Raw genomic sequence first — 17,332 nt, 5'->3', positions numbered from 1 at the left:
GTGGATGTTGCACTTTCCTCGCTATAGTGAGGGGAAAAGTTTTGTGTTACACACGGGTGCAAATGTATTTTACTTCTCGTGTGTTAAAACACTCGCTACGCTCAGGATTCTAATTTAGAACCACTCGCTTCGCTCGTGGTTCAACTATAGATTCCTTTCGCTTGCTCGTATTTCAATTCCACACTCGCGGGTAAAATACAACTTTGCGCCCTTGTATAACAAATAACTATTGTTTACGTTACATGCCCGTCTTTGGGTTACAAACTTACATATCTGTACCAAATTTCAACTTAATTGGTCCAGTAGTTTTGGAGAAAATGGGCTCTGACAAACGGACAGACAGACAGACAGACGCACGAGTGATCCTATAAGGATTCCGTTTTTTCCTTTTGAGGTGCGGAACCCTAAACACGTGATTTTTTTGCCGTTGTTTTGCGTAATGGTACGGAACCCTTCGTGCGCGAGCCCGACTCTCACTTTTCCGGTTTTTAAATTGAGTCCAACCAAAAGAGACTTGACCATCATTCGGCGCAAGAAGTATTTGTGGATGCGTAGTAGCGATGTTATAAATATCAACATACTTATACAGTACCGGCCAATAATATATCACCTTTGAGTGTTTTTGTATGAGCTTGTATAGAGTGAACAATGTAGGTTAGTTTGTAGATTGCATATTTTACTAGTCATTTTATACAAATATATGATGAATATTGCAATAAAATACTGTAAATACAATAGGATACTCAGCATATTACAAAAAAAAATGAAGTTAACAATACATAAGAAAAAACCTCTATGAAAAAACCATTACAATGAGACTAATCCTTCTCATCGCCCGTACAAAGGATTACTACTAGACTACCTAAAAGACCTAAAACAGGTGGAAGTCACTCACAAATATAAAAAAAAAGTTATACCGTAAAAACATGAAGGTGATATATTATTGGCCGGTAATGTAGCAAGTACCTTATTCTATAACCTTTTAAACAGGAATGCAAAAGCAAGACAAAGCGTATGTTAGTAGAGAAAATGGGCACGGAAGAGACCGACCTCGGTCTCGGCAGTGAAGTATCCATCACGGGAGTGGAAGAGAGCACAATGATCTCGTCGCTCTGCGATCTGCTGGAGCGGCTGTGGTCGCACGGCGTCCAGCACAAGATGGGGAAGTCTGCGCTTTGGATGCACCTCACCAACTATCAGGAGTTGGAGCAGTGCAGCAACTCCACGAAACCCATAGACCCTAACTGTCTCACGCCTGGTATGTTGAATATATATTTTTAACACGCTTTTATTAAGTCGAACTGTATGTAACTAACTATGTAATGGAATCTAAGGTAACTAATTTAACCATCTTTCAAGGATCGTATAGTAACGCCATGGAAATTGGCAGCTGTATATAGTTCTGATGACAATCAGGGGTCGGAAACCGGTATTTGCTCCATACAAAAATACCGGTATTATTACGTTCTTTTTCGTTCTTTTGTTTATAATTTCATTTTTAATGGGACGTTTTAATAATGCAAAATTGTTTTCTAAATACATGAGCATAAAAAAATTGAAAATATTGGGCTATTTCGGGGTTTTAAAAAAATACCGGTTCCGAGCCCTGATGACAATACAATAATATGGTACTGAATGAAATTTTTCTGAAACGTTACTTTTCTTATAAATTGAGAATTATCATACATTTTATTAGTGAATATAAGATTAAAAACGTTAATGTCAATTATAAAATTATATTTTTGGACGGGTGTTCATAATAAGGTTTTTTTTTGTTTTTATATAAAAAATATTCACTACTCTAAACGCACTTATAATATTTCGCCTTGAATTTTTGGAATTATATTTATTTCAGATTTACATCCATATTTTGCTAGTATAACTTTAAGAACTAATGTTAATTTCGTACATAATACTACAACTACTTATACATAACCTGTTTTCTAAATTTACGAAAGCCTATAACTTGGCGAATCCAATGCGCCAGTACAGGATTCTCAAGCCTCTCTATAATGAAATGACCTCCAGAATGCTGTTGGTACCAGGGATGTTGCGAATATTAGCATCCGCATCCGCAACCGCGGAACTTCCGCATTATTTTCAACATCCGCATCCGCATAAAATCGATACGGAGCTTAATGCGGATGCGGATGTGGAACAGGTAGGTACATGAACGTCTTAGCGGCGGCGTAAGTGCTAGGTAATTTCGTTATTAGCCAATAGGAATCTCGTTTCGTTTTTGTGATTCGTCTATCAAGCACTTTAGCTTATGACGGACAGCGACAAGAAATGAAAAGTTTGTTTTATTTGGACCTTAGTATAGTAATGCGATAGTGGGGCACTTATATTCTTGATCAAATACTAAGTTTCGTTTTTTATAAATAAAAATTACTTAAGTAATATTTGACGTTTTTTATGTGCCTAATCTCGACATCCGCATCCGCATCCGCGGATGTGAGCCTTTAAAAATTCGCATCCGCGTCCGCGGATGTCAAAAAATCGGCATCCGCAACATCCCTGGTTGGTACTGCCACTAAGCCTGCCCATCATCGAGACGATTTTCGAATTATGCACATCATTCCGAAACTCTGATTAAATATAACTGAAAATACTCGTATTTTCACTGGCTGGCAAAATATTTAGCTGTGGGTGGTTCGATTTTAATACAACGTTTGTATATGTTGTGTAAGTAACTGTTTTCCAAATATTTAACATGCAGCTTTGGCCTGGTGTGTGTTACGGAAGCGACTAGACTGTAAGTATTATTCAGTGGATCATCATATGAAAATGGTTTGCTTAAAAAAAAAACAAATACCCGACTGCTAACTGTCATATTTTACATATCATCAAATTGCCGAATGAGACGAATGTAACATCTAAATTAAAAATTAAATTAAATTATCGTTTATTTCGAGCTTATGGCTCATAAAAAAAAAAGAACTATCAATTCTTGTAATGTTTAGTTTTAGTTATAATACTTATAATATTGTCAAACCTATTTTTTAATTTTTTTCTCACCTTTGTATGAAAGAGCGAATACCTCCTAACACAAGTGTCAAACTTAAAAGGAGGATTCGACACCCAGGATAAACCTTGTTAAAAAATAAACGATTTTTTTTTTTTTGATAAAATGTTAGTACTTACAATAAAACTTAAAAAACTATGTTAGTGACAGTAATAATTTCTTAACTAAATTTACAGTTACTATACACTGCATTATGTACGGACAATCCATTCTATCCGCAATCATAGACAGGATGGTGTTGGGGCTGGCGCGCACGCGCCGTACTAGCGATGCGGCTCGCAGGCGCATTGCTGCTTTAATAGTACATTACTACAGAGGCCGGGAAGTAAGGGGTTGCCGGCCGAATGCATATATACGGCCGAACGTAGTGAGGCCGGATAGTTATGAGGCCGACAACCCCTTTTCACGCCGATGTATGTATAGTGCTTTTCTCAAACATGCAATGAAATAAATAAAGAAATCTCCACGAAATCAAAGTTTTAATTCTAAAGAAACTACAAGTAAACTAGGCACAAAATATAACTACCACCTGTACCTATCTTTATCACATGTGTCGTATATTTTACACATGTAGTTTATCAATTTATTACACAAATGTTCAAAGGTATATTTATGTATTTTTGATTTTTCGCCTTGCATCCTTCTGACTGTAGTTTTAGCCACATAACTAAGATTACATAGTTTTTTATGTTGATATTATGCTTCACATACATCGTTGCCTTAAACATGGAGTAACAGGTATTCATTTAATATGTTCGCCGGAACTCATATTAAATAACACAATAAACAACGCACAATAAATCCAATAAAAATAGAATTACAGATACACAATGAAAAATGTTCAACTTTACCTCCAAAACGATTTAAAAAACACCTACGCGTGTTTGAGTAGACATTTTTACCGCTAATATTTAAATGGAATATAGTTTGTCAAAGGACTGTCTCATTTCAAACATAGACAGAGATACTAGACTTATATTGACCGGGATATAGACCGTGATTACCTTTTGTATTATTAGACAGAGATAATCATCCTATCTTTGTCTTACCCAAAAGAAAAGGATGAGTATAGTTTTTTTGTTCTTATTTACTGACAAACTAGTTTGACCAACTATATTTTAAATCTGTATTGTAGGTAAATTTGCAATTCAATATTATGGGAATTTGTTAATATTGTTTTATTTATATATTTTTTGTAAATTCGATACAAATAAAACTGCAAAATATATTAATTATCGTTTATTGTTTTTTTTAAAGGGGTATTGGCAGAATGTCATTCCGAACCATAAGCAAATATTGGTTATAGTTTTTTTTTTGGCTGAATGCCATGATGCTGTGTCACAAATATATGTGAAATGGAAATTAAAAAAGAGCCACTTCCCGGCCTAGGCCTGCAACTTTGTATGAAATTTCATTACAGGCCCCTCGTCTAGCCGCGCCGGAGTCGTGATACTTCCCAGCCTAATATAAAGAACGTAATATCAATATTACATAGCATGTTTGAGAAAAACATGTTACGCGCGCCTCGGCGAACATTTGTGAGGCGCTGCAAAAGCGCGGCAGCCCCATCAACACCCGCTTTAAATCAAGCTACTTAGTAATTACTTACGATGGCTACATATGGTCGCATTCGGGTGTTCAGTATTCATTAAAGTCTCGCTTATACTGAAGTGAATATGACGGTTCTATAATATGTATTAATTCTTACATTAGATTATGTACATTTTTATATTCATATGGTAACACAAGAAGCGCTGGTGGCCTAGGAAGCGCTGGTGGCCTAGCGGTAAGAGCGTGCGACTTTCAATCCGGAGGTCGCGGGTTCAAACCCCGGCTCATACCAATGAGTTTCTCGGAACTTACGTACGAAATATCATTTGATATTTACCAGTCGCTTTTCGGTGAAGGAAACCGAACTGATCCTAACAAGGCCTAGTTCCCCCTCTGAGTTGAAAGGTAAGATGGCAGTCGCTTTCGTAAAAACTAGTGCCTACGTCAATTCTTAGGATTAGTTGTCAAGCGGACCCCAGGCTCCCAGGAGCCGTGGCAAAATGCCGGGATAACGCGAGAAAAAAAAAACGAAAATATCTAAACTTTTCCAAATACGCTCACTATGTACCATCGCCCACTCTGTTAACTGACAGTTCGTAAACATTATTACGAGTACAAAAGGCATAACATAAGGCCCACCGATGTTAATACTCGCCATATACCTACACGAAAATCACACTAGAAAACACAAGCTTAGCATCTGATGAAGCTCATAACACAATACACAATCACAAAATGGAAAGGTAAATACAGCTTATATGTAGATTATGTAACCGAATGAAAGAAAAGGGACATTTCCATCAAATGATTGTTGCAGATATGAGGTTGAGTAAGTATTGCGACGATATAGATGATGATCAATCCAAATGGGTCAGTACGTCAGTAGGGAGAAGTCAGAAACTATGAGAGATAGCGAAATCTGTTCTTAGGAACATGGCGTCTATTTTAGATTTAATAATAATCCCATTCAAATTTTTTTTTAAACTCATACATAATCGGGAATCGAACCTGGTCAATATTATTTTCACCTCAGCAGCTCGAACAAGCCTACTTTCGTCACTCCCTGGAGTGAGGAAAGTGCGACTTTCCTCACTCCAGGGAGTGAAACAATGTAGCTTTTTAATTTAGTGAAGGCCATGAACTTCATACTTTTATAACATTTTTTTTATGGTACGGTACGTTACGGTACGTTACGTTACGGTCCGGTCCGGTCCATATTATCGTACATATTATAATTTTTTTTTCTGTTTATTCTGTGTAATTTGAAATACATTTTAACCTTTAATATGTTCTCACTACTGAGGTGAAAAATTATGTGTGCAACACGAGAGCAGTTATTTTACATCTCGTGTTTTTGAGTCCCTCGCTACGCTCAAGATTCTACCTTAGAATCACTCGCTTCGCTCGTGATTCAATTATAGAATCTATCGCTTTCTCGGGACTCAAAATAAACACTCGCAAGAAAAACCAACTTTCCTCTCTTGTTGCACAAATAACTATTATGTAATCGCGTGAATATTTGTTTGTATATTGGTACTGAAATTTGGTTAAAAAATTTGAAAAAATTGAATGCCATCATCATCTTCCTCGCGTTGTCCCGGCATTTTCCCTAATTAATTTGACTAACTACTATAGATATACGGACATAAATATACTCCATTGAATAAACTATTGTAAATTTAATTATAATACTAGAGACCTAGCTAAATGTTGTATAAGTTGTATTGCTATATAAATTAGTAATAAGGTAAACAGTAAGACAGCTGCAATCATATTGTAACACCCTCACAGGGTAACATGTACGCTTCCTAACAATAAGTATAACACCATGTATTTCTATGCATCAATGTACATGTAAGCAATAAATGACAATAAACAATTTTGCCACAGCTCATGGGAGCCTGGGGTCCGCTTGGCAACCAATCCCAAGAATTGACGTGGGCACTAGTTTTTATAGTGTAACCCGTTCGAATTAGAAACCCGCAAATCGATGTAAACCCGCAGTTCCTAAAAAAATTCCCGGGGGGAGTGGGAAAACATTATTTTTTTCCAAAACCTATCGTGCCTCTATCCCTTTAACTGCGCCTTTTCATCGGTTGGTATAGTTTGTTTTGTTTTTGACACAAAATATCAAGATTGTATCCTTCAGATACTTCAGGTATATTTCGAAAATTCTTTTTGTTTTAATAAAAAAAATATGGCCGAAATGTAATGATGTGATATATATTTAGAATCGCCTCAAAAAGCCCTTTCGTATGATACAAAAAAAAAATGTTTTATCATTCCCCCCCCCCCCCCCGGGAATTTTTTTTAGGAACTGCGGGTCAAAATTTTTTGTTTTGACCTCTAGTATGCGTGTGCCAAACGGCTAACCTGTACATCGATTTGCGGTGTTTCTTTGTAATTGGGGTCGAGCGGCTCCCGCTATTACAAAAGCGACTGCCATCTGATCTTCCAACCCAGAGGGGAAACTAGGACTTATTGGGATTAGTCCGGTTTCCTCACGATGTTTTCCTTCACTGAAAAGCGACTGGTAAATATCAAAGATATTTCGTACATAAGTTTCGAAAAACTCATTGGTACGAGGCCGAGTTTGTCCATAATGAAGGACTTCGCGTACTATTTTTGATACAATAAGGTACTTTATATACTTTTTCGACCTGTCCGAGATATTGGATAAAAGACAAATGTATTTTCAGATTTATCGTCAGTGGGGGCGGAGGTGGAGGCTTGCGGCGGGTCGGGCTCGCCCGTCGGCGGCTCGCGGGACGGCTCGCGGGACCGGCTCGGCGGTTCGCGGGACGGCTCGCGGGACCGGCTCGGCGGCTCGCGGGACCGGGTCGGTGGCTCGCGGGACGGCTCGCGGGACCGGCTCGGCGACCAGGGCACGCTCGAGCGCAGCTGCTCCCAGCCGCCCAACCCGCTGCGCCCGCTGCCCGAGACCCTCACTTTCGATATGAGGTTTTTCACTTTTTAATTCGTATATATTTTTTACTGGTGTTGTCCAGTCTTTGAAAGATTGTGTAGACAAATAGTAATCTGAATTCAGAGGATCGGAGCGTGTGCTGTTTTAGGAAGTTGTATTGACCGAGAACAACACGATATTTATGATCGAATTTAAAATGTTGTGAGACATACTGACATTAAATAATTTCACGGTTTAGTCACTCACTTGTTTTAGTCACTCGCGCGACATGTTTCGGAGAGCCTAGGACTCCTTATTCGAAAAAACTACATTTTCTTAATTTTACTGTGTTTTTAACCGACATCAATATTTAAAAACCGGCCAAGTGCGAGTCGGACTCGCGCACGAAGGGTTCCGTACCATTACGCAAAAAAACGGCAAAAAATAATCACGTTTGTTGTATGGGAGCCCCCCTTAAATATTCATTTTATTCTGTTTTTAGTATTTGTTGTTATAGCGGCAACAGAAATACACCATCTGTGTAAATTTCAACTGTCTAGCTATCACGGTTCATGAGATACAGCCTGGTGACAGACGGACAGCGGAGTCTTAGTAATAGGGTCCCGTTTTTACCCTTTGGGTACGGAGCCCTAAAAAGGAGGTTCTCAATGCGGTTGATTTTTTTTTCTTTTATATTTGTTACCTCAGAACTCCGTCACTTTTGGGTCGCATCTGGATTTGGGCAATTATTTTTTTGTTAAAAAGTATATTCTACTTCTAGATTGGTCCCATTTTTTCTCACACTCCAGTTCTGATGATGGAATCCTTGATGAATCAAGGAATTCTTCAAATCTTATAGGCATCTTATAGCGATTTTTGTATTGTCATCAACAAATTTAATCAAGGATTTGCAATCAAAAAGTGATTAATTCTCTTGACGGAAATGGCTTGCCGCCTGCGCGATTTATTCACAGGATAGACTCGGCCATTCTGAAACCACGCTCGTCACGCCGTCACGATTAGAATTTGCCTGCGATTTTTTTCCCCAGGTTTCCTTTATTTCCGTTCATGTCAAATGTCATACCTGTAGGCTGTAGGTCAGTCGTTCAGCTAACATTTTATTTTCAGAAATATCCAAGCTATGACCGACATAAAAACCGAGATAGGTTACGCCCGCGCATGGGTCCGCCTCTCGCTAGAGAAAAAACTGCTCTCCAAGCACCTGCGAGAGCTCCTCGCCGACACCACGCTGCTGAGGTCGCAATACAAGAAGACGGCCTTCTTGAGATGCGAGGAAGAGAGGGAACAGTTCCTGTATCATCTGTTGACCTTGAACGCTGTCGATTACTTCTGTTTCACTAATACCTATCCTACCACTAGTACGTATTTGCGATTTTGTTAGTCTATTTAAACAAAAGTTTAGATCTTTTAAAAATTTGGTACGTCACGTCATATCATTCAAACCCCGTGGTGATAATATAATGTCACAGAACCATCTGTATCGGGGATGTTGCGAATATTCGCATCCGCATCCGCAACCGCGGAACTTCCGCATTATTTTCAACATCCGCATCCGCATAAAATCGATGCGGAGCCTAATGCGGATGCGGATGTGGAACAAGTAGGTACATGAACGTCTTAGCGGCGGCGTAAGTGCTAGGTAATTTCGTCATTAGCCAATAGGAATATCGTTTCGTTTTTGTGATTCGTCGATCGAGCACTTTAGCCTATGACGGACAGCGACAAGAAGTGAAAAGTTTGTTTTATTTAGACTTTAGTATAGTAATGCGATTGTGGGGCACCTATATTCTTGTTCAAATACTAAAAATTTTCGTTATTTTTGAAATAAAAATTACTAAAGTGTAATATTTGACGTTTTTTATGTGCCGCATCCGCGGATGTGAGCCTTTAAAAATCCGCATCCGCATCCGCGGATATCAAAAAATCGGCATCCGCAACATCCCTGATCTGTATCTGTGTGCGTCTGTGTGTATTTTGTAATATAACTTAAAAGTTTATACTCCTCGCGTCGAACGATGGTCCCTATGACAGTTCATTTGTGCCGTTCCATGGACAAAGGGTCCTTATGCTCGATATGGAGTTAAGCATGGATCCTAAATCTACGTTACATAAGCTACCTAATACAAAAAAAAACATGTCCCTAAGTACAATATTTTTTTAAATCATCAAACCCTGATGTGTTTGATGATTTAAAAAACCGGCCAAGTGCGAGTCGGACTCGCGCACGAAGGGTTCCGTACCATTACGGAAAAAACAGCAAAAAAATCACGTTTGTTGTATGGGAGCCCCATTTAAATATTTATATTATTCTGTTTTTAGTATTTGTTGTTATAGCGGCAACAGAAATACATCATCTGTGAAAATTTCAACTGTCTAGCTATCACGGTTCATGAGATACAGCCTGGTGATAGACAGACAGACGGACAGACGGACGGACAGACGGACAGCGGAGTCTTAGTAATAGGGTCCCGTTTTTACCCTTTGGGTACGGAACCCTAAAAAGTATAGTTGCAATGTTTTTTATTTACTTTTACAATTGCTAAAAACTGAATGTATGGAATGTTATTTAATTTTTTATTTAATTTTACAATTTTATTATCATTCGATGATTATTTTATTTTTTTACACACTAATTATGTGAATGAAATGTTTTCATAGGTATTAGACAGTATATTAAACATCGTTGTTGTGCCCTAACAGGGTGTCACGAATGAATGAATGAATATGAAAATATGGAAACATCGTTGTTGTGCCCTAACAGGGTGTCATGAATGAATGAATGAATATGAAAATATGGAAACATCGTTGTTGTGCCCTAACAGGGTGTCATGAATGAATGAATATGAAAATATGGAATATGTAAAAACTGTCATAGGGAGCATCATTCGATGCGAGAGGTATTGATTATTATTAGGTTAGGTTATATTATTGGCATAAGGTTTTCGTAAGTATAAATTAAATTCCGAGATCTCACTGATTTATTAAAAAAAACCGGCCAAGTGCGAGTAGGACTCGCGCACCGAGGGTTCCGTACTTTTTAGTATTTGTTGTTATAGCGGCAACAGAAATACATCATCTGTGAAAATTTCAACTGTCTAGCTATCACGAGATACAGCCTGGTGACAGACGGACAACTGGAGTCTTAGTAATAGGGTCCCGTTTTTACCCTTTGGGTACGGACCCCAAAAAATGTAGAAGGTTAGTAAAAATCTGTCCTGTATATTTAGAACTGCCGTACCGGGTGCTGATAGTGCCGTCCCGCAAGGCCAGCCAGACGACGGCCAACTGTTGGATCGCAATATCGGGCGTCCACGGAGACTCCACCCCCAAGATACCGATACCGCGCAACACGAACGAATTCGTCTTTCATGTAAGTTACTAATATAGGTACTATAATCCGTGTTGTATATTTGGAACTGCCATACCGGGTAAGTTCTCATGAATAATGGCCTTTCAGTGGCGTAACTAGGGGGAGGGCAGAGGGGGAAAGTGCCCCGGGCATCCAAGGGGGGGCAAAATGGGCAAAAGGCAGCAGCAGGGAAACTTTTGTCAGTCGTCAGGGGGCGCAAATTTGGTGACTGCCCCGGGCGCCATATCCTCCACGGTACTGTCACAGTAAATTTTGTAACCACAGTAAATTCACTACCATCTATCGACACACTTTAAAATTAAAACTAAAAATAAAGATTTATAAAAATACGATACAATGTATTTAAATATGGAGAAATGTTTTTTTTTATTTACATTAATAATTTTTATGATTTTAACCCATGTTCTTTCACTGATATGCGTAAAAATTGTTAAATAACAAACGAGACCGTCAACGCCATCTATACGACAGTAGGCCAAAGCTAGTAGCGCCCTCTGATCGAGTCAAATTTTCTTGATTCTCGAGGTACGTTTTTTCCTTAGACTGTATCAATCTATTACGGAGTTATATCTGTCTTTGGCCATTATTAACGATGCTCCGATATAAATACAATGCCGCGCGGCGCTGTGCGGCGTAAGCGCCATCGACAATAAGGTCCCTTTTCATAGAAAATGCCCCATATGACTTCCAAAGGAGTCAACTGACACGCACGCTTATAGTGTAATAGACATGCATTACAATAAGATTTACGATGGTGCAAATGGGTAATGTGTGAGCTGAGCACAGATGGGAATTCATAGCTGCATTCATATAAATTATCTTAAGGAGCCGTTTGAGGGTAGATTTCGTTTACTTTTATTTAAATACCTAAAGATTTGCTTCCACATTTCTTATGCGAACTGCCAAGGAGTGGAACGCCCTGCCCGAGTCTGTGTTTCCGCATGAGTACAATCTGGGTCTCTTCAAGGCAAGAGTTAATAGGTATCTCATAGGTAAGCGTGCTCCAACGTAGACCGCATCATCACTTACCATCAGGTGGGATCGTGGTCAAATCATCATTTAAAAAAAAGATACAAAGTATAATAAGATAAGATAAGATAATATTTATTCATTAAAAACTTATGCTAATTGGTTTTATACAATGGTAAATATACAATTTATACTTAAATACTAGTACATTCATAGATTCAACTCAAAATAGGTACAGGTCAAGTTAAAAACTTTAATACCGAACGAATTTGTATTTTCTGTCGCTCATGGAAATTTGATAACAATACCTAAACTAAGTAAACATTTACTTGTATCTTAGGTATGCACTTTTTGTAGGTCAATGTATCAGTGGGTATGCTTGCCGGGCAAAATGGTTATTTATAATAACAATAAACTAAGTGACTATGACTAATCTTCGACTGTCTAGAAAGTTAATTGGTGACATAAATAAATAATTAATTTGTACAGTGTAATATAAATCTCTCCTACTTTACTTAACTTCTATGTAACTACTTCTAGTAGCATTTCTGTGTCCTCGTACGTCTTGCCGATAAGCAATGTTTGTACAGCTTTTATAATGATTGAATGTTGCAGCATAAAAACTTGGGCGTGTTATCGACGCTACGCATCGGCCACGACAACTCCGGACTCTCGCCGCGGTGGCTTCTCGAACAAGTTTACGTCAGAAACGAAGTCACGGGACATACCTACACGTGGGTACCTTGTATTCTTGTAGATTAGGTAAAAAGTCCAATTCTCATTAGGCCAATCCAGTTAGATTTTTTCTAAGAATTAATTCATAGCAAGCTGTAAATCGTTTTAATACCTTCGGATCTTTTGGTCCTAAATGCGTGTAATCCGTATTTGCGCAATCCCAGGTGTGCAAAATTGTTAGCTCTTTTTCAGTATTCTTTTCTTGTATCTAGTAGATACTGAGCACTGAGCGGACGGCCGTGCTAGATTTTATTTTCAGTTAGTTTAAGAATAAAAATGTTATCAACGAGTTAAATCAATAATAAAATTGCGTAAAAATAGTTACAAATTTTCAATAGTGCGTTTTACATTATTTTCTTTCGTTTTCAATAAAACGAAAGTTTTTTTAATCAGATTTCGGATCAATGAAGTTATTAAAGAAAAGCCTCAATATTGTTATTCAATATTTTTTCACAACCGTTTTAATTATTATTTAATAAAGCGCCACGATTTTTCAAAAACTCCGCTGGCTGAACCCACCGCATCTTAAGTCACAGTCTCGGATCGTTAGCACAGAATAAGTAATAGTATTATCATACAGAAGGGCCACGCACCACCCCGCCCCGATGCGAATTACCTCGCCCCGCGACACCAGATTGACGGCCGTTTGCCGACTGTAGACGACGCAATAAACTGGACCTGAAATGAATAACCTGAAACATAAAACTTAGTAATTAATATACATTCTAGTTTAATATTATAAAAATAATGTAGGTACACCTTACTTACCCCTGTTGTTTTCTAATCTATGTATGTGTGAATAAAGTGTGCGCGAGAGCATGCATATGTGTGCAACGAGCCTCGGCTATCGACCAATCATGAGTCAGTTTCCGATACGCCTCCGAGCGATACACGCATGTCCATGCGCTCTAACACTTACCTCAAAAAGTATCCCTAGTGTTCTTATTTAGCTCCTCTCTACCTGTGGCTGCAATCGTCGGCTACACATGGTCCTATCAAACCGGATTCTGAGGAGCACAGATGACAGGACGCAAAGGAATGTTCCACACACCTCCGCACACTACAGTTAAAACGCGGGGTGCTCTCGAAAGAGAAAAGTTGAAACATGCCACGGATGCTCAGAGTGAAGTGCATTCGCATAAATCGTGCCCACGGAACCCCAAAGAAGACAAAATTATGGATCACGCAAGCCAGTTCAACGCGAAGGCGCTCAGTTTGCAGGTTAAGCCCACCGCAAAAGAGGGTAGCATCAAAACTGAAACCGAACATGGATATCACCGATCCAACTCTTCGAATAAAACTTCGATGTCTTCACTACAAGCAAAAAGAAAACAATTAGAGTTAGACGCCGCCGAAGCTAAAGCTAGGATCGAGAAGGAGTTAATAGATAAAAAGCTAGACGCTGCACTCGCTAAGCTGGACGAAGAATATTCTCAGAAGTCCCGTTGCAGTGGAGAACAACGATCTATTTTGTCCGAAACATCTCAAAAAGTGGAACAGTGGCTCGAGAAAAGTCGCCAAGACGATCAAGACGAACGCGTTCTCGCGACCCCTTGGCAGGAATCGAACCCCGGACCGAGCTCACTTCAAAACCTAGCACAAGCAATGGAAAAACTAGCTACTACAACTCAAAGTGCTAATACTCGCCTTTTATCTCGATTAGCCACGTCTAAGGACTTACCGTTATTTTCTGGTGAATCGCTCGAGTGGATACAATTTAAAAAATCATACGAACAATCCACGAAGTTATGCAAATATAGTGATACTGAAAATATCGCGAGATTAGAGAAATGTCTACGTGGTGAAGCTAAAGAAACGGTCTCATCTTTATTTACGACCGATACCTCACCACGCGCCATCCTAGAAGCACTAGAGCTACGATTCGGAAGACCCGACCTAATCATAAATAAAATCTTAACACAATTTAAGAAATTGCAACCTTTACCGCAAGCGTATCGTATCGAGTTGGTGAACTTCGCCGTCAGAGTAAAGAATTACGTGGCAGCTGCCGAGTCTATTAAACAGACCGATCATCTTCGAAGTCCTGAGTTACTAAGCACCGTTATATCAAAGTGTCCCAGTGCGCTTATCAACAAGTGGGCAGACTATATATACGAACATAGCGATACAAATAAAGCTAAATTGCAGTTATTTTCTGAGTTCCTGCACAAAGAAGCTACGAAGATCGCCGCCGCTGGTGTAACTCATATCCATTCTCAAAATGAACATAAGTTTCCAAAAAAGATGGAAGACCGAAAACTTCAGGCTCACCCCATTTTAAATACCGATAATGATACAAACGCGAAGTGCAAGTTTTGTAAAGTGTCTTATCATCCGCTGACTAATTGCAATAAATTTTTCATTTCTCATGCTCTGAAAAAGGATCATATTTGTTCTTAAAGGTGCGCAGAAAATGATACGTGTCTGCACTAGAGCATTTTACGTTCGAAGTACGATTTTTAATTTTTTTTTTACGATAAGCAATTGAAATTTGAGTTCAAATGGATTTGTTATACAATTTCCCTTTTGATATTTGACTCTCTATTCCATAAATTACGACACTTTAGGCTAAATTGTTAACTGAAAATACACTTAAAAAGTACTATGAAAGTTTATACTTGTTCATGTTTAAAAAATGCATTTTACTTTCCTCGTATTCGAAATGAAAAGTAGAGTGTTTAACTCGGGTGAAACGCATCATTTCAGCCTCGGACTATTGGCGCTCTCACTGCGTTCGAGCGCCAAAATACCTCGGCAGGAATGAGTGCCTTTCATCCCTTGGTTAACAATCTACTATAAACGCGCGCTACGCAGGGATAAATGGCGCTTTGTTAAAATAAACAGAATATGTCATAAATGCCTGTTGCTAGGCCACGGGAAAGAAACCTGCCCGGCCGCATCGTGCGATATCGACAGCTGCGGGCTGCCCCACCACCGCCTCCTTCACTGGCCGTATAAACCTAACGCAGACAGCGCAGCGCCCCGCAATAGCAGCAACAACGAAGACCTAAACAATACGCCAACATTAAGTGAGACAGATGAATCTGCCAACAATAATCCCACGACCGCAATCGTAACCAATACTTTCGTGGAACCTAGTGATAGTGTTTACCTAAAGTCTGTACGAGTGAACCTTCATGGACCTAACGGCACTATTGCTACATACGCCCTTTTAGACGATGGGGCCGCAGTGAGTTTGATATCAGCTGATCTTGCTAACTGTGTCAACCTTCAAGGTCAGCCAAAGACAATAAGTATGAAATGTGCATGGAAATCTAAATTCGAGTGTAAAATTGAAACTGTGAACTTTAAAATCTCGAACTCAAATGGTGAAATGTACGATTTACGTGCGCGAAAAATGAGTGAGCTAGACTTACCAACATTGGACCTATCTAACGTGAACTTAGACTCTTACGATTATTTACGCGACCTAACAAGTGTTTTACCCCGCTGTAATATGGAACCGAAGTTATTAATCGGACAGGATTATTACCATTTAATAATGCCGCTAAAAACTGTTTATCGGGGCGATTTTGAACCTTGTGCCACATTAACAAAACTCGGTTGGTGTTTACATGGAACCTTACCTCACTTACCTGCAGCTGCACTCGGCCGACCTTTGACCGCCGATCACGCCTTGACAACCGTGCTGTATGAGCGCCCTAAGCCGGCCGCCGAAATCTGCAACGCATGCACTCCGCCCTCCATCGCCACCCCCGCGGACGTACTTACCGCGCGGCGGGAGACCCACACATGCACAGACGCAGACACACACTCATCGCCACAATGGTCAAGCGATGTACTTAGCGACAGCGCAGATAAACAACTTCATGAACTGGTTCGCCGATCGTTTGCGCTCGAATCAATAGGAGTGAACTCTAAGCCACGCGTAAATAAGGACGACATTCGTGCCGTCAACATCATTGATAACTCTGCAAAAGTAATCAACGGGAGTTATGAAGTTTGTTTACCATGGAAAAATGATGCTAAACTGCCTGACTCTTACCCAAATGCCTATAAGAGACTTCTCGCTGTGGAAAGAAGAATGCTGTCAGATGAAGGATACGCCTCTAGGTATACGGAGCGTATTAATCATTTACTTGAAAACAATTACGCCCGATTGTTATCCGACGACGAATTGTTAGCGCCACATGAGCGCGTATTTTATTTAGCCCATTTCGGAGTGGATAACAAAAACAAGAAAAAATTGAGACTTGTGCATGACGCTTCAGCCACCACTGCCGGTCGCTCCCTGAACGACTACCTACTCCAGGGCCCTGACCTACTTCAGTCTTTACTGGGCATCATGCTACGCTTTCGAGAAAAACCAATTGCAATTATGGGCGATATAAAAGAATTCTTCCTTCGCATCAAGATAACGAGAGAAGATCAGCACGCACTACGATTTTTATGGCGCGAAAACGTAAACAGCGAACTAAAAACCTACGTTATGACGTCATTGTTATTTGGAACCAATTGTTCTCCATTCATTGCACAACATATTAAAAATAAAAATGCAATGCGATTCCAAACAGAAATGCCTCAAGCCGTCGAGGCCATCCTGAAATCACATTATATGGATGACTATATCGAGAGTGTGGACAACGAGCAGTTGGCTATCAAGATGATAAAAGAAGTTTCCGAAATTCACAAACAAGGTGGTTTCGAAATAAGAGATTGGATATCTAACAAACCAGAAGTCTTAGAATGCACGCCAAAAGAAACCTTAAGTGATAAGGCAATAAGGTTCAAAACC

General features: G+C 39.4%; 1 protein-coding gene across 1 annotated transcript in view; it reads left to right on the top strand.

The window, feature by feature from the left end:
* LOC134741637 (DENN domain-containing protein 5B) overlaps positions 1 to 17,332 on the top strand; it is a 64,215-nt gene that overhangs the window by 34,666 nt on the left and 12,217 nt on the right. The window contains exons 15-19 of the mRNA XM_063674491.1: positions 991 to 1,258; positions 7,276 to 7,537; positions 8,610 to 8,860; positions 10,730 to 10,872; positions 12,457 to 12,575. Of these exons, the coding sequence (XP_063530561.1) occupies positions 991 to 1,258; positions 7,276 to 7,537; positions 8,610 to 8,860; positions 10,730 to 10,872; positions 12,457 to 12,575 (1,043 nt within the window). The remainder of the gene's footprint in view (positions 1 to 990; positions 1,259 to 7,275; positions 7,538 to 8,609; positions 8,861 to 10,729; positions 10,873 to 12,456; positions 12,576 to 17,332) is intronic.

The sequence above is a fragment of the Cydia strobilella genome, chromosome 5 (genome assembly GCF_947568885.1).
Source record: "Cydia strobilella chromosome 5, ilCydStro3.1, whole genome shotgun sequence".
In the NCBI taxonomy this organism is placed as follows: domain Eukaryota; kingdom Metazoa; phylum Arthropoda; class Insecta; order Lepidoptera; family Tortricidae; genus Cydia; species Cydia strobilella.
The sequence above is the reverse complement of the archived record's forward strand: the minus strand, read 5'-3'. Positions and strand labels throughout refer to the sequence as shown.